The sequence below is a fragment of the Cotesia glomerata genome, linkage group LG1, assembly GCF_020080835.1.
Source record: "Cotesia glomerata isolate CgM1 linkage group LG1, MPM_Cglom_v2.3, whole genome shotgun sequence".
NCBI lineage: Eukaryota > Metazoa > Arthropoda > Insecta > Hymenoptera > Braconidae > Cotesia > Cotesia glomerata.
This window is the reverse complement of record NC_058158.1, coordinates 2,300,785-2,318,335: the sequence shown is the minus strand read 5'-3', so window position 1 is coordinate 2,318,335 and position 17,551 is coordinate 2,300,785. Positions and strand designations below refer to the sequence as shown.

General features: G+C 22.5%; 3 protein-coding genes across 4 annotated transcripts; 1 reads left to right on the top strand and 2 right to left on the bottom strand.

Moving 5' to 3' along the window:
- Positions 1-170: 170 nt before the first annotated feature.
- LOC123269391 (phosphopantothenate--cysteine ligase) lies at positions 171-8,147 on the bottom strand. Its single transcript, XM_044735082.1, has 6 exons — positions 7,917-8,147; positions 6,212-6,342; positions 1,678-1,775; positions 1,373-1,587; positions 1,114-1,296; positions 171-398 (listed from the first exon to the last, which is right to left on the bottom strand). Exons 1-6 carry the CDS (start codon positions 8,040-8,042, stop codon positions 222-224), a joined length of 930 nt encoding a protein of 309 aa, XP_044591017.1. The 5' UTR covers positions 8,043-8,147; the 3' UTR covers positions 171-221.
- Positions 8,148-8,733: 586 nt separating this feature from the next.
- On the bottom strand, positions 8,734-9,458 carry LOC123260602 (cytochrome c oxidase subunit NDUFA4). Its single transcript, XM_044721791.1, has 3 exons — positions 9,286-9,458; positions 9,033-9,179; positions 8,734-8,948 (listed from the first exon to the last, which is right to left on the bottom strand). The coding sequence occupies exons 1-3, from the start codon at positions 9,325-9,327 to the stop codon at positions 8,901-8,903; spliced, it is 237 nt and encodes a 78-aa protein (XP_044577726.1). The 5' UTR covers positions 9,328-9,458; the 3' UTR covers positions 8,734-8,900.
- A 1,849-nt stretch (positions 9,459-11,307) lies between these two features.
- Positions 11,308-14,477, top strand: LOC123275305. Of its 2 annotated transcripts, none has more exons than XM_044743328.1 (6): positions 11,308-11,710; positions 12,214-12,506; positions 13,420-13,563; positions 13,643-13,763; positions 13,878-14,064; positions 14,179-14,477. In XM_044743328.1, the coding sequence occupies exons 1-6, from the start codon at positions 11,534-11,536 to the stop codon at positions 14,253-14,255; spliced, it is 999 nt and encodes a 332-aa protein (XP_044599263.1). In that variant the 5' UTR covers positions 11,308-11,533; the 3' UTR covers positions 14,256-14,477. The 2 variants fall into 2 exon arrangements, with proteins under 2 accessions (XP_044599263.1, XP_044599264.1); XM_044743329.1 differs by having other exon boundaries at positions 11,311-11,710; positions 13,878-14,089; positions 14,179-14,473.
- The last annotated feature ends 3,074 nt before the right edge of the window (positions 14,478-17,551 follow it).

The following is a 17,551-nucleotide window of genomic DNA, read 5'->3' as shown; positions in this document are numbered from 1 at the left end:
ATAGTGAAATCAATAGACATCTTATAATTAGAAAAATTTTTATAACAATTAATTAACTATAACAAAATTAAGTAACAAAAATTTGATATGTAGAAATTAAAAAAAAATATTTAATTTAAATTATTAATTAAAAAAAAATTTTTTTACATCATAATTAATTTGTTAAAAAAATTAATAAAATTTCCAGATGTCTGTTGATTTTAACTTAATGTCATAATTAATTAGGATTGAATTTTTAAAAATTGTGAATGTCTATCTACAAGATCATCAATTATATATTTTTCAATTTCTTCTCCTTTTTCTAATTGTTCATCAGTTAAAAAAATTTCGTAATTTTTCTCCTTGGTTACCATCACTACTCGTTGTTTGCGCGTTTGCAGCATGTTGGCTATCACCAGCTGTAAAATTCAGTTTAAAATTTTTATTTGAGTCAAAAATTTCAAAAAAATAACAATTTTAATTAATAGAAAAATTAAAATAAAATATAACAATTTTAATTGAAAAAAAAAATAAATTTAATTTAATATAAAATTTCAAAAAAATAACAATTTTGATTGAAAGAAAAATTCAAAAAAATAACAATTTTAATTGAAAGAAAAATTAAAAAAAACAACAATTTTAATTGAAAAAAAAAAATAAATTTAATTGAATGTAAAATTAAAAAAAAAATAACAATTTTAATTGAATAAAAAATTTCAAAAAAATAACAATTTTAATTGAAAGAAAAATAAAAAAAAAATAATAATTTTAATTGAAAAAAAAATTTTTAAAAAAATAACAATTTTAATTGAAAGAAAAATAAAAAAAAAATAACAATTTTAATTGAATAAAAAATTTCAAAAAAATAACAATTTTAATTGAAAGAAAAATAAAAAAAAAAATAACAATTTTAATTGAAAGAAAAATAAAAAAAAAATAACAATTTTAATTGAAAGAAAAATAAAAAAAAAAATAACAATTTTAATTGAATAAAAAATTTCAAAAAAATAACAATTTTAATTGAAAGAAAAATAAAAAAAAAAATAACAATTTTAATTGAAAAAAAAATAAAAAAAAAAATAACAAATTTAATTGAATGAAAAATTAAAAAAGAAATTAAAATAAATTACTTACATTGTGATTGTAATTATTTAAAGAGTCTCGGGCTTTTTTAATCAATAAATTTTCATCAGTCTCCAATTTGAAGGAAATAACAAATGCTTTGGGCACCCACAAGCTCACCAAAGGCTTCAATATTTTTGGAACTAATTGTAATGATATATTTGGAGGTCCACTAGATTGAATTTTGTGAACTGACTGTTTAAAAAATTAATTAGATTAATTAATTAATTAATCATCTAAGGCTAGAAGAAATAGAATTAAATAAAATTACCATTTCATGAGGAGGAACATAAAAGTCAGATACTGCTGCAGCTAAATATATGATAGCTCGACGTTCAAAAGAAGCTAGTGCTTGACAAACAGCTCTTAGCAGCCATAAATATTCAGCAACAGTCGTGAATGTTATTTGCAACAATTTTTCTTGCTTCAATGCTTGTTTGTATTTCACCAAGACTTCGGCAATACGGTCTGAATACTCTGGCAACACTATTTAATTTATTTATAATTAAATTAATAAGTGATCTTTAAAATATATTTTAAACAAATGCAAAATATTGATAGTGTCTATAAAATTACTTGCTACTGAATTTTTTCCATCAGCTTCTTTCAGCTCCAGCATGTCCAAAAATTTCTGACCGGTAAAGTGTCTTGAATACGGCTCAAGAGTTTTGAGTCTAAAAAAAAAAAAAACAAATCTATATTATTGAGAGAATAAGAAAAATTTTGTATCCAAGATAGTCATATGATAAAATCGGTTTTATTTAGTGAAATTTAATGTCATTGCAAAGGTCTTGTGATTTGAATTTGTGCCTTTTCAAAGTTCTATATAATTCTCATCAAAAGTTAATTTATTATGATAAGTATTTAGGCTGTATTCGAAAATGCTCTAGCTCTAGATCCATAATTAAGAAACGACCTTGTATCTTGTAAACTATTGACATTTTTAAAGATATAAGCTCATCCTGATGTTACACTCATCAAGACCTTTCATTTAAGTACCCACATCAATTTTTCATATATCTATACATATATAATGAAAGTGGGTTTCGTAGACCGTCAATCACGCAAAAACTACTGAACGTATTGACATGGGGCTAGGACCATTCGATGCGGAATGAATTGTAGATGGTTATAGGCTACTTATTTTTCGAATTCCATCAATCCTTTACCATTTTATTTCTATTTAACTTTAATAAACATTTTTTCCCGCCGATAAAAACAAAAGACGAGCATTTTTCTTCAATTTATTTGTTTTTTTTATCGGCATAAAAGGAAATAATTTTTATTACGTTACTTTTTTGAGAATTTAGTTCCATATATACCTACGCGTGGGCGAATGCGTGGGTGGAAAATATACATATATAACGAAATAGGGTTCCTTTGATAAAAGTTGACGTCAAAACTACTGAAGCTATCGGGATGGGACTGCTACCTTTCGACGCAGAATTTTTCATATATGGTTATAGGCTACTTATTTTTGGATTTTATCAACCCTTTCTCATTTTTTTTACGATTAATTTTTATATACATTTTTCCCGCTAATAAAACAAAAGACTCATTTTTCATTCATTTGTTTTTAATACGATTTTCTTTTGTTTTTATTACATAATCTTAATATTTGATTGATTTCACGTCATTTAAAAAAAAAGTTAAAGAAAGAAGCTAATTATGTCTGGTGAACTAAGTGTTGAAAATTTATATTTATATGCTGATCGTATGTTTGGTTATGGTAAAATTGGTTTCAAGAATTAAAATAGTTAGATATCTATGAAATCTACTGAAAATGTTGTTGTTTATCAACTAGGACTTTTTGAAACATAAAATTTAGACCCTGTCTATTGAGTTTCAATAACATTTGCTAAAAATTTCCTTGCAACAAACGTCTCTTTACCAGCGGGAAAAAAGTCATTGTAAGGTTTCCAAAACTTAACATTATATGTAGTAATTCGGTCAACGAACTTAGAATTTTACATACATGTTATTTTTGCTGATTACATAACTTATAAATTGTTCTTATTACGGGATCGAGGGAATGTTACTGATTAAAATGAATGCATTTTCCAAACACTGGGTATGTAAAAAACATGTTAAGTTTATTTTCTGTGAAAAATTGATGTCGCTGAGAAAATTTTAAATGACAAAAAAATTCTTCGCACTTGAAGCTAGACAGACTTCAACTTTACTTATGAGACTTGCAATGACATTAACTAAAACTTTCAATACTCATTTGGAATCTGTGCAAGTCAAAACAATACTCTAATTAAATTTCAAGTCTAGATCTAAAAATGCAATTCTATAAAGCGCCCAGCGAAGCGGGCGGGTAACAGCTAGTTTATATATATATATAGAGTGGGTCAAAAAAATCGATTATTTTTTTTTTAACTTTTAATATTGAAAAGTTGGTTCTCAGGCACCTCTAGAAAATGCTCACCAAATTTGAGCTCTTAATATTGATAGGAAGCTTATCCTCATCACAGTTTTATATGTTTTGTTAGTCTCTTATAAAAAAGATCATATCTCACTATTGATCAATTTTTTAATCAAATCCTTATACATTTTTTTGTAGAAAATTGAATGATCTACAAAAAAGATCTGATGTGTGTAAGCGATTACATTAATCATTTCAAAGATATCCGAGATCAAAGTTTAAAAAATTTATCAAAAAAAAATTTTTTTTTTTAATTTCCTATCACATTACATTTTTGTAAATTAGATGAACGGTGTGGCTTAATGTATATAGAATTAGCGAAAGGAAATTTAGTATAGACCGGATAGCTCAAATGGTAGAGTAGCCGATATGTCTTCGGAAGGTTCAGGGTTCGAATCCCAGTCCGAGCTATCTAATAATTTTTTTCTCGCATATTCTATAAACTCACATTAAGATGATCCTCTCCACATTCCTTTCTCAATCCTTTCCTACCAATATCCTGTTACGTGAATGTGGAACGCTTCACGTAATAATTACCGTAACTCCTATTCTTTCCCGCTTCACAGCATTATTTATATTTATGTAATCGCTAATATTGTAAAAATCTTTTTTTTTGTTCTAATTTAATATATTGATAAAAAAAAATCTAAAATTGTTGAACGTCGGATAATTTTAATGAAAATAAAATTAGCCGACATCTAAAAAATTTTATTATTTTTTATATTAAAAAATTATTAGAAAAAAAGTAAAAAAAAAAAATTACATTTGTTAAATATATCAAAAATTATATGTGCAATTTTTAAAAAATATTTTTTAGTTATAATTAAATAAATTAAGCAAAATAAAAAAATCGAAAATGTCGGCTAACTTTATTATTATTAATTTTAATGTCATAAAAAAAATATGAAAATTAATTTAACAGATAAAATTTTGAGAGTTTTTGTAAAAAATTAATTATGTCAAAAAAAATTAACATCTAGAAATTGTAAAGCATAAAAAATTCAATTTTTTTTAAATAATTTTCTTGAAAAAATTTGTTAATTAAAAAAAAATAACAAATTGTATAATAATAAAGTTAGCCGACATTTAAAAATTTTTATAATTTATTTTGTTGAAAAATAATTTTAAAAAAAATTAAAATTTTCACATGCAGAAAATTTTAAAAATTATCCATGGAATTTTAAAAAAATAGCCCTCGCGGTTTTTGAAATACCGTAAATTTTCGGTATTAATGCGTTTACTGTAAATTTACCGTTATAATTCTGAAATAATACGGTATTTCTGTGGTCATTTTGGCCAGTTTTTTTACTATAGTTATACAGCATTTCTACCGTACTTTTGCTGCAAAGTTCAGAAATAATACTATAAAATTACTGTAAAACTCTAGAACTTTTACCGTAAAAAATCTATGTATTAACTATAATATTATTATAATTTTACAATAATAAAATCGTATTTCTACGGTAAAAATACTAAAGATATAAGGTAAAAGCCCCAATAGATGATCACGTACCAGTATATGATCATATATTGGGGCTTTTACCTTACTGTAATTTTACCGCATTTATACTGATATAATTAAAGATATAATGCTTTCTACCGTAAGATGGACGGTTGTGTTTATTACTCGGTGAGTCTTATTAGGTGACTGAGTAAATAGATATGGATAGTGTCTCTGATAGCTCAACTGGTAGAGCCTTCGGCACGTAACTAAATGATCTGGGTTCGAATCCCGGTCTAGACTAAAAAAAATTATTAATAATAATAATAATCGAGAAATTAGTTTGTCAACCTCTTAAAAATTATTCATGATAATTTATAATATTATAAAAAAAATTTTAAGCTTTTGAAAAATAGTAGTAAAGCAGCATATTTTTGGTATTTTGCCGGTAATAGAAAGTAGGGATCTTCTTTTCCGGTTTTTTGCTGCAATAGTGCCGCAGATATACAGTAAATATGCGGTATATTTACGGTTTAAATGCTGTAAATATACCGTAATTTTTCTATTGTGTTGCCATAAAATTCTGAATTTATTTCGTAATTTTTTTATAATAATTCGAAAAAAAACTGGCTAAAATAACTGAAGTATTACGGTAAAAATACAGCATTTATATCGTATAAATACCGAATCTTTACGGCATTTCCAAAACCGTGAGGGAGTTTTTTAATACTAATTTTTAATTAATAAAAAATATCAAAAATTTTTGAGTTTCGGCTAATGAAAATAAAGTTAACCGACATCTAAAAATCTTTATGATGTTTTTTATTCGAGAATTATTACAAAAAAATAAAAAAAAAAAATTTTTCACTTGTTAAAAACTTAAAAAATTATAAGTGCAATTTTTTAAAAATATTTTTTAGTTATAATTTAATAAATTAAGCAAATAAAAAAAATCAAAAATGTCGGCTAACTTTATTATTATTGTCGGCTAACTTAATTTTATGAAAATAAAGTTAGCAGACACCTAAAAATTTTTAGAATTCTTCTTATTGAGAAATTTATAACAAAAAAAATTTTTTAAAAATTACACATGTAGGAAATTTAAAAAACAATGCACACAATATTTTTTAAGTTCTAATTTAATGAATGAAAAAAATATAAAAAATTGTTAAATGTCTGCTAACTTTGCTATCATTTAATTTTCATTTTATTTTCATAAAAATTGTGAGTATAAAAATTACCTGTACATAAATACGACCGCATATCCTTGCTCCAAAAAATATTCAGCCGACACAGAGCCCCTGGTACCAGCACTGAAGTTGTCTACAAATCTGACAGTGTTGTATTCCAACGGCACCGTGGTCCCTCCACTCTGTTTACCCAAAAATTTAATATTTTTGACACTTATATCACTATCAGTCATAAAATCACTTATCTTTTTTACACGCTTTATATTAGCTTCACTTGTATGTCAGTTTGTCAGTATGTCAGTAAGGGTTGCGGTCAACCAGTCAGATCGACAACATTCCGAATTATTAAAACTCTAGAAAATTTAAAATTCCGCTACATTCAAAGTTTAAAAAAAACATTAGCTTAAATAGAATACCAGCCGAAAAACAATTTTGTAAATTATAAAACACTGGGTTATCGAATATAAGTAAATATAAATCTTATATTCCTCAAGAGTTAAAATTAATTTGATTTCGAAAAAGGTTCGTTCTGACGTATATTCATCCGAATACTTATCCATCCGAATAATGATTCGGCCGAAAATTACTCATCCAAAAAATTGGAAATTTTTCTTAGATGGTCCACCTTTACAAGCATGAAATTTGAGTGTTTTATATACATGCTTGTAAATTAAAATAAAATTAATTTAAAAAAATGAATTAATTTAAAATTAATTAAAAAAAATTTCTAATCTAAATATAAAATTATTTACATTTTTCGGCTAAATGAGTGTTCGTCTGTTCATTCATTTTGGCGTACAAATTTTCGTTGTTATGTTTTTTAATTTATTGAGACTTTGTAACTTTGAAAGATTCTATTAATATAGCTTTAGTTTTTTCTTTATTTAAGACTATATTTTTCGAAATTTTAAAATTTGTAAAATTAATTATTTTAAATTACATTTAATATTTACTTTCTAAGTTCTAGTAATTTATTAATTCGGAATGTTGTCAATCTGACTAGTTGACTGCAACCCGTCAGTAACTCTCCGTGGGTAATCTGCGCGCCTGCGGCCTTCCTTGGTTCTGGTAGCCGTTTCTCAGGCTCGCTCTCCGAAATCGAACTCTGATTCCCCGTATTTATAATATTTATAAATAATTATTTTTTTTATTAGCTTCACTTGTATGTCAGTATGTCAGTATGTCAGTATGTAACTCTCCGTGGGTAATTTGCGCGCCTGAATATTTTTGATAATCAACAAATAATAGTTTAAAAAAAGTAAAAAATCACGCTTTTATAAATAAACCAAACTAAAAGTAAAAATAAATAATAGTTTAAAAAAAGTAAAAACACCCTTTTTATAGAAAACCAAACTAAAAAATAGAAAATAAATTTAAATTAAGAATAGTGTTAAAAATTTCAATAAATATAAATTAATAATAGTGTAAATAAAAATGTATTTTATTTTAAAAAAAGCGTGGGGTGCTTTTTAAGATATTATCAAAATGATAATCACTCTATTCATATCTGTCAATAAAATATTTATAACTATTGACACCATGCACCTCACGCTTTTTTTAAAATAAAATACATTTTTTTTATTTACACTATTATTAATTTATATTTATTGAAATTTTTAACACTATTCTTAATTTAAATTTATTTTCTATTTTTTAGTTTGGTTTTCTATAAAAAGCGTGTTTTTACTTTTTTTAAACTATTATTTATTCATTTATTGAATTTTATTATGTGATTATCACACAGTATTAAACTTACCGTCACTAAAACAATTCCTTTAGCATTGTGAGCTCGTTCAGAAAATTTTTCCAACAATTTTATACTGTGGTCTAAATCTTTCGGCTTTGGAAGATTCGCGTAAAATTCTTCCCAGTTTGATCCCATTTTTTATTTCCAACAATTAAATTAAATTACTTGTTCAATATAACCTCAAAATAAATTATTGTGAAATTGACAGAAATCTGACAAGTTTTAGATTTTAATAATTAAATTATTGTTACATTAAATTTGTAAAACAAATTTTTTTTAAATAATTTATTTTTTATAAAAATTGTCAGATGTCAGCTGATATGTCAGCATAAAAATAAAAATAATAATAAAATTAGCCGAGGTTTTTAATTTTTTGATATTTTTTTATTGAAAAAATTAGAACAAAAAAATATTTTTTACAAATGTCACTTCCAAATTTTCAAGTTTTTTACAAATGAAATTTTCTTTTTGATTTTTTCAATAAAAAATAATTCTAAAAATTTTTAGATGTCGGCTAATTTAATTTTCATAAAATAAAATACTTTTTATTTTTAAGTATTCTAAATTTAAATAAAATCAATATAAAAAATAAATATTAATTTAGAAAAAATAAAAAATTTTTTCGCACTTAAAAATGACTGACTTATAACATATGGAGTTTCTTATATAATGACCAGATTATAGAGTATCTTGGACCTTATACTCTCCAATAATGATCAAAGTTAAAATAATTAATTATTCATAGTTAAAAGAGGTCAAATAACCAAACATTTTTATTTTAATAATAAAAATTAACGATCAATAAATAAAAACAATGATTAAAAAATATGAGGCAAAAAATTACTATATTTAAAACATTTTATTTTTACACAGCATCTGTATCATTTAATATTCCGATTGATGTTTTTAATAAATACAATTTTCCAAAACATTTATGATACGACATGCTCGAATAACCTATTTATTAATTTAATTAATCAATTAATTAACTAATTAGTAGTCTGGAACTGGAGATTTAGAGTGATCGATTTTCGAAATAAACTGAAAAAAAAAAAAAAATTTTATTCTTGCTGTCATTGTTGATATATTGTTACTAATTTGACGTGAATTAAATTAATTAAATACCTTGTATTGTTTAGTTTTGTACTCCTGCCATGGCTCAGGGTTTTTAGTTCTGCTCCATGTAACATCAGGGTTTTTTGTTGCCAGACGGAGCAAGTATGCGGATGACATAAATCCTCCGACTATCACACAAGCAAACAGCGGCAAAAGCTAAGTAAAAAATAAATAAAATAAAGTGATGTTTAAATAATTTTAATTATTAATGAGAGTTAGATAAAAATTGTTGGCTAGGAAAAAAAAATGGAGATTAACTTACCGCTGGGTTTTTTTTCAAACTTTTCATTTCCAACCCCAACATTTTGGTGTTTTTATAAGTTACGTGATCAGTTGTAATTATTTTATTTTCACCTTTCTGGTTTTTTATTCGCAGTGCGTAATTTTTTAGACCAGAGACGGACTAGAATTACTTACAGAGCAAAATACGTTGTTTTTTTTCTGGGTTCTAAACAGCGACCTCTGTTTTAAATTTTTTTATTATCAGTTGAGTTAAGAAAGCGCTTACAGCGACAGTCCGCGTAATTTAAATGAACTTCAGTAATTATATTCAAGTTGACGGATTTAATGATTTATTTGATTTTAATAAAAATTAAAGTAGTATTAGAAAAATATAATAAGAAATTCTAAACTTAGAAATTTACAAAAAGTTATAAGTGCAAATTTATTTTTAATATTTTTTTTATTACAGTGAATAATCTGGAAAATTTTCAGATGTCAGCTGATTTCAGTGTTAAAAATAAAAAATTAAAAAATTTCAAAGAAAAAAAATCAATTAATTAAGAGCCGACATCTGAAAATTGAAAAAAAAATTTTTTTATTGAAAAAATTATTACAAAAAAAAAATTTCATTTGTAAAAATGTTTTAAAACATTTTTAATGTGATAAAAAATGTTTTAAAACTTGGAAAATTGAAAGTGCAATTTTTAATGAAAATTAAATTAGCCGACACTCAAAAATTTTTGATTTTTTTATTATTTTTTTTTTTTTATTTAATTTATATGCCAAGGCAATAAGCCTAATGGCAAATACAAAAATGTAACAGTTTTATTTAATCATGTAAGTATTATAATGTATATTTAAAACATTAGGAAAACATGTAGAAAATTTTAAAAATTGCACGTGCAATTTTTTTAATTCTAATTTAAATAATAAAAAAAAATCAAAACTTGTTGAGTGTCGGCTAATTTTAGCATCACAATTTTTACAAAATATTTTTTTGTTCCCCTCGCGGTTTTTGAAATACCGTAAATTTTCGGTATTAATGCGTTTACCATAAATTTAGCGTTATAATTCTGAAACAATACGGTATTTCTATGGTCATTTTGGCCAGTTTTTTTACTATAGTTATGCAGCATTTCTACCGTACTTTTGCTGCAAAGTTCAGAAATAATACTATAAAATTACTGTAAAACTCTAGAACTTTTACCGTAAAAAATCTATGTATTAACTATAATATAACTATAATTTTAAAGTAATAAAATCGTATTTCTACGGTAAAAATACCAAAGATATACTATAATTTTGCCGCGTTTATACTGATATAATTAAAGATATAATGCTTTCTACCGTAAGATGGACGGCTGTGTTTATTACTCGGTGAGTCTTATTAGGTGACTGAGTAATTAAGTATGGATAGTGTCTCTGATAGCTCAACTGGTAGAGCCTTCGGTGCGTAATTAAATGATCTGAGTTCGAATCCCGGTCTAGACTAAAAAAAATTATTAATAATAATAATCGAGAAATTAGTTTATCAACCTCTTAAAAATAATTCACGATAATTTATAATATTATAAAAAAAAATTTCAAGCTATTGAATAATAGTAGTAAAGCAGCATATTTTTGGTATTTTGCCGGTAATAGAAAGTAGGGATCTTCTTTTCCGGTTTTTTGCTGCAATAATGCCGCAGATATACAGTAAATATGCGGTATATTTACGGTTTAAATGCTGTAAATATACCGTAACTTTTCTATTGTATTGCCATAAATATTCTGAATTTATTTCGTAATTTTTTCATAATAATTCGACAAAAAAACTGGCTAAAATAACTGAAGTATTACGATAAAAATACAGCATTTATATCGTATAAATACCGAATCTTTACGGCATTTCCAAAACCGTGAGGGATCTAATTTAATTAATGAAAACAAATCTAAAAATTAAAAACGCCGGCTAATTTTAGTATTAAAATTAATTGAGACTTGAATTAATTAATTAGTGATTTTTATTAAAGAAGAAATGTTTAGCATTAAAAATAATAAAAATTAAACACTTTTATCAGCTTTCGACAAGGTAGTTTATACCAAAATTTATCTTGTAAGCTTACACAAAAAAATATCAAGAATTCACATGTGGAATCTGATTGTTTTAATCTAAAATTTTAATTTTCAAGACTATGAACCAGCAACGAAGAAATAATTAATTAATAAATAAGAAACAAACAACGAACAATGACACTTGTCAATTATTATTAAAATTTCAACGAAGAAAAGGTATTTATATTAATAACATGGACACATGGAGCCTTAGATTATATTCGTGGTTAAGCGACATAAATTCATCGTTTTCTTTGTTAAAAATTCACAAAAAAATAGTAAATAATTATTCACTGCAAAGTAGCAATTTTCCTCTCACAATTATTCTGCTATGGGTTATTTTGTATGCGGTATACACCAAGTGCCTTCATGTGAGTATTTTATTTTTTTTTTTATGTCATTATTTTATATAATTGTTTTAAATTATCATTAGCCATGACGTAAGTTGTTTATTTATAAAAAATATCCATGAAAATTAATTAAGCATATATTTAAGAATTTAAAAAATTTTCTTAACAAATAAATTATGTCAAAAAAAATAACACTAAAGTTAGCCGACATTTTTATTTGTTTAATTATTAAATTAGAACTAAAAAATATTTTTTCAAAATTGCACTTACAGTTTTTCTAAGTTTTTTATAAATGAAAATTTTTTTTTATTATTTTGCAATAATTTTTTTAATAATAAAAAAATTCTAAAAAATTTTTAGATGGCTAACTTAATTTTGATAAAAAAAATTCATGTGTAGAAATCTTTAAAAATTAAAAATGCAATTTTTTGGAATAAATTTGTTTGTTAAAAAAAATTAAAAAATTGTCAAGTGACTGCTAATTTTAATGTTATATATTATTAAATTAAATTGTCAATTTTCAGCTCCTATTTAGACGGATGCAATATCCGCTGCTAGTTCGCCGAAGAATAATCGACGGTGTCTGGACAATCGGCTTTGCAATCAGCAGCATAATTTACCTGAAATTACTAGTACCTGAATCATTAGATTCAACTTGCCTTTCAAGAAGACCTAGATATTTAGATCTAGGGTTTGTTTTACATAAAACTTTTTACTTACACCGTGGAATTATTGAGATTTTAACACACGACTCTTGGTTACAAGGAATCATTAATTTATTATTTTGTATTACTATTCACAGTTCATCTGAACAAAAGTAATTATATTTAATAATTTTTTTATCAATTTTTAATTTAATTTTATTAATTTTTTAATTTAATAATTTTATTATGAATTTTTAATTTCATTTTCTTAATTTAGTAATTTTTTTAATTAATAATTTTAATATTAATTTTTAGTTTAATTTTATTAATTTTTTAATTTAATTTTATTAATTTAGTAATTTTTTTAATTAATAATTTTAATATTAATTTTTAATTTAATTTTATTAATTTAATAATTTTATTATGAATTTTTAATTTAATTTTTTAATTTAAATTTTACTATTAATTTTTAATTTAATTTTATTAATTTTTTAATTTAATTTTATTAATTTAGTAATTTTTTTAATTAATAATTTTAATATTAATTTTTAATTTAATTTTATTAATTTAATAATTTTATCATGAATTTTTAATTTAATTTTATTAATTTTTAATTTAAATTTTGCTATTAATTTTTAATTTAATTTTATTAATTTTTAATTTAATTTTATTAATTTAGTAATTTTTTTAATTAATAATTTTATTATTAATCAATAATTTTGAATTTAATTTTATTAATTTTTTAATTTAAATGTAATAGTAATTTTTAATTTAATTTTATTAATTTTTAATTTAATTTTTCTTAATTTAGTAATTTTTTTAATTAATAATTTTAATATTAATTTTTAATTTAATTTTATTAATTTAGTAATTTTTTTAATTAATAATTTTAATATTAATCATGAATTTTTAATTTAATTTTATTAATTTTTTAATTTAAATTTAATATTAATTTTTAATTTAATTTTATTAATTTTTTAATTTAAATTTTATTATTAATAATTTTTTTATTAATTTTTAAATTTAATTTTAATTATTTATAATTTTTTTATTGATTTTTATTAATTAAATTTATTTTTATTTCAGATCATTTGATATTACAATTAAATTACTATATTGCAAAGCAATTTTATCAATAATTATAAATACTTGTCGCGTTATTTCGAGCTTTAAAAATAAACGCCGGGTATTGATTGTTAAATTGCTGCTAATTGCTCATTTCACCAACTGGTAATTTAAAAATTTTAATATTTAATTTTAATTTAATTAATACTTCCTAAATTATTTATCAATTAATTTTTAATTGCAGGATGTATGTAAATTATATAATTATACCAGATTTAAAAATAGGAAATTCCAAAGGATTAAAAAGCGACTGGCTAACTTTATTTTGTTTGTGGATTTGGTTGTTTTTAGAATTATTTAATGAAGTAAGAATTTTAGTAATTTTTAGTAAATTGATGCTCAAATTATTTATTTTTTTTTTTTTTATTTATAGAAAATTTATTTTTCATAGAAAATTTATGAATAAATTTTATTTACAGATGAGTAATGTAAGGTTGGCGTTTAAAAATTCAAATCACAAAATAGAAGCGTATTTATTTCCTCCGCCGACAGAAGAAATGATTGAGATAAAAAATATCTGCAAAAAGCTCCGTGAACGATCGGCAAATCAAGATTACGACCTGACAAATGACAAAAAGAAAGCTGAACTTTGGCAAACACTTTGCTGTAAGTACACCAACAAAGCAACTAGGTAAAATTTATTTTTTATTTTATTTTTTTAAAGGTTTCTCATAACAGTTGTGGTAAATAGCTCAATAAAAATAAATATTTCTCTCACAGGTGCGATGACGCTAAAAAAAAAAGCTAAGAGAATGCGCGAAGCCAAAAATAAACTGGATCTAAACCAGAGAGAATAAAGTATTTTTTTTTTTTACTAAAAAATAAATTAAAAGAAACACCAAAGCCAATAAAGTAATTTCTTAAGGGGTTACATGAGTTTCACGGTTTCAAAAAATTTTTTTATTGTCTTAATAAATTCTACAACATCTCTAAAATATTGTCCTAAAGTTTCAAATCGATCCGATAAGTTAGTAACCAACTTTACAGTTTAAGCTTATTTAAAAAAAATAAATTAATTAAATGTACTCACAACTAACTTTCTTTTAAGTTAAAAAACGACGATTCGAAAGCTCAAGATAAAATATTTAATTTTTTTTTGAGTTATTCATATAAAACTTATGAAACTATAATACTAAAGTTAGCCGACGTTTTTAATTTTTTGATTTTTTTTTAATAATTAAATTAGAACAAAAAAATATTTTTTTTAAATTGCGCTTACAGTTTTAAAAATTTTATTTTTTTATTTTTTTTAAATCATTTTTTTAATAAAAAAAATTCTAAAAATTTTTAAATGTCGGCTAACTTAATTTTTATTATGAAACTAAAGTTAGCCGACATTGTTAATTTTTTGTTTTTTTTTTTTAATTATTAAATTATAACTAAATAATATTTTTAAAAAATTGAACTTATAGTTTTTACAGTTTTTTAAAAATGAATTTTTTTTTTTTTAATAAAAAAAAATTCTAAAAATTTTTAAATGTCGGCTAACTTAATTTTCATCAAAACTTTAAACGCATTTTTCATAACATTAAAATTAGCCGACGTTCAACAATTTAATTTTTTTTTATCAATTGAATTAGAACAAAAAAAAACATTTTTACAAAATAATTTTTCAAACTTTCTACATGTGAAATTTTTTCAATTAATTTTTTTAAAATAATTTTTTCGATAAAAAAAATTCTAAAAATTTTTAGATGTTGGCTAGCTTTATTGTCATCATTTTTCTCAAAACTGTTTTCAAAAACGGTTGTCAAGATTTCTCGAGAACTACTTAACCGATCTTGATGAAATTTTAGACAGTTTTTCAAGATATAATTTACAAGGTCTTGAACGAAGGATTTTTTTTTTTTCAATTACAACTATTTAAAAAAAAAAAGTGAAATTTTTTCTTTTTTTTGTAAAAAAATCTCTGCGAAAAATCCAATTTTCATTTTTTGAAGTTATACTTCTTTAGGCGCGTTATGAAAAAATGATGAGAGTAAATTTTTCAAATTCGATAGAAATACCATTTAATATGCAATATATTATTCATATTAATAATCAATTCTAAAAAATGGTCAATTAAATATTTTAGTTTTTATTTAACTTGATAATAATTTTTTTTTGATTAATATTTTTTTAAAAATAATAGTAATTTCATGAATTAAAATATTTGAACTAAAATATAAATATTGTAGTACCTATATAATATTATATTTAGGTATCTTTTTATTGATAATTTTTTAATACAGACTTAATCATTTTGTTTATCGAATATAGTAATTCTATCCATATTTTTTAAAATTTATATTATAGACCATTTTAATAATTTTCCGGAATTTTGTTGGAAGCAAAATCTAGTTTCGTACTACAATATTTGTCTTTTAATTCATGTAATTAATGTTATTTTTAAATAAATATTAATTAAAAAGACATTATCACTAGAATAAATAATGAATAATGCACTATTTTATAAGAAACACATATTTTAAATAAATAATTAATGATACTAAAGTTAGCCGACGTTTTTAATTTTTTGATTTTATTTTTAATCATTAAATTAGAAGAAAAAATATTTTTTTTAAATTGCACTTACAGTTTTTAAAGTTTTTTTACAAGTGAAATTTTTTTTTTTATTCTTTTGTAATCATTTTTTCAATAAAAAAAAATTCTAAAAATTTTTATATGTCAGCTAACTTAATTTTCATAATAATTAAAATATTTTATAATTATCGATTTTAGTTGATTTAGAAAAATCTTAAATAATATTGAATTAAATTCATATGATAATTAACGATTTTATATTTATACGGTATAGCTAAATTTTTACTATAATAAAACCTATTTTATTGTTTTTAACATTTTTCTTCGATCATTTTTGCATTTTTTTTCTTTAAAATTTTTTTTTTATTATGTGCCAAAGAAGTATAACTTCTAACGCGTGTACATAAGTACACACACCTTTTTTTTTTTATTTTTTCTCCGTTCAAGACCTAGTTTGAAGTCTTAACTAAAGCACATATTTTTTTTTTCACTTTAAATAATCCTACTGGGAGTTCTGCTGTCAACGCGGACGCGTTTTAATATTTTTTCAAAATTAATTTAATATAACATTTAATTTAATATTTATATTTCTATTTAATTTAATATTTTTCTTTTAAATTTCAGTAATTCCTTATTAAGATTGTATCTTTAAGACAGAAAAAAGTTTGAATAAAAAATTTCATTTTTTGTATTAAAAAAAAAATTGTTGAAAATAGACCGGAGGAAACCAATGTAACCCCTTAATAAAAATAACGAGTGATAAAATAATTTATTAAAAAAAAAATGAATTAATAAAATAGAAAAACAATTACAAAAATTAAGTTTATTCATCAATTTATCGATATACACGTGTTATGTAGAAATTTATTCATTAATGCTTACACGATTTATTTAATCATTTATTTTTTAGTTTCATTAAATGGGGCATCGCGCCAATTGCTCACGTTTAAAATAATTTTTTTTTTTTTTAAGTAATTAATTAATTTTTTTATGGCTACAATTTAAAGAGAATCAAATTTAGCAGTCAGCTGGATGCCCCAAAAATGTATTATTTAAAATTACACCATCGGTATTTATTTATTTATTTATTTATTTATTTATTTATTCTAATAATAATTATTTTCAAATTATTCTGGGGCAGGTTGTTTAGAAACACTATGTTACAACAGTATGTGAACCTCATTTAAAATTGGACACATATATTATTAATATGGTCACTATTATATATGAAACTGTTCGTTGAATTATTTATTATTAATTAAATTATTACTTGTTACAGTCCTTGTCGTTGCATAAAGTCGCAATCCATATTTTATTAACTGAGCTTGCCGCTGACGAGATACCAAGTTGATAAACAATTTTTTAGGCAATATTATTTAATATTATTGAATAATATATTCATATACACAATTATTTCTCTCTACTCAATTTTAATCATTAATTATTAATAATTAATCAAACGTTATTTATTTATTGTGATGAGAAAAAATCTAGTTTAAAATTAATATGTCCTGATACATTAATGTACATTAAACTATTATATCATGGCAGTTAATAGAGAACATACTGT

Bases quoted from the DNA above. Each gene is read 5' to 3' on its own strand.
- LOC123269391 (XM_044735082.1), bottom strand. From the start codon at position 8,042: ATGGGATCAAACTGGGAAGAATTTTACGCGAATCTTCCAAAGCCGAAA. The intron at 1,776-6,211 runs GTAATTTTTATA...TTTTTTTTTTAG, and splicing joins GCGGTCGTATTTATGTACAG to ACTCAAAACTCTTGAGCCGT. The intron at 1,588-1,677 runs GTAATTTTATAG...TAAATTAAATAG, and splicing joins TGGAAAAAATTCAGTAGCAA to TGTTGCCAGAGTATTCAGAC.
- LOC123260602 (XM_044721791.1), bottom strand. From the start codon at position 9,327: ATGTTGGGGTTGGAAATGAAAAGTTTGAAAAAAAACCCAGCG. The intron at 9,180-9,285 runs GTAAGTTAATCT...TTTTTTACTTAG, and splicing joins GTTTGAAAAAAAACCCAGCG to CTTTTGCCGCTGTTTGCTTG. The intron at 8,949-9,032 runs GTATTTAATTAA...TTTTTTTTTCAG, and splicing joins ACAAAACTAAACAATACAAG to TTTATTTCGAAAATCGATCA.
- LOC123275305 (XM_044743328.1), top strand. From the start codon at position 11,534: ATGGACACATGGAGCCTTAGATTATATTCGTGGTTAAGCGACATAAAT. The intron at 11,711-12,213 runs GTGAGTATTTTA...GTCAATTTTCAG, and splicing joins TATACACCAAGTGCCTTCAT to CTCCTATTTAGACGGATGCA. The intron at 14,065-14,178 runs GTAAGTACACCA...TTTCTCTCACAG, and splicing joins ACTTTGGCAAACACTTTGCT to GTGCGATGACGCTAAAAAAA.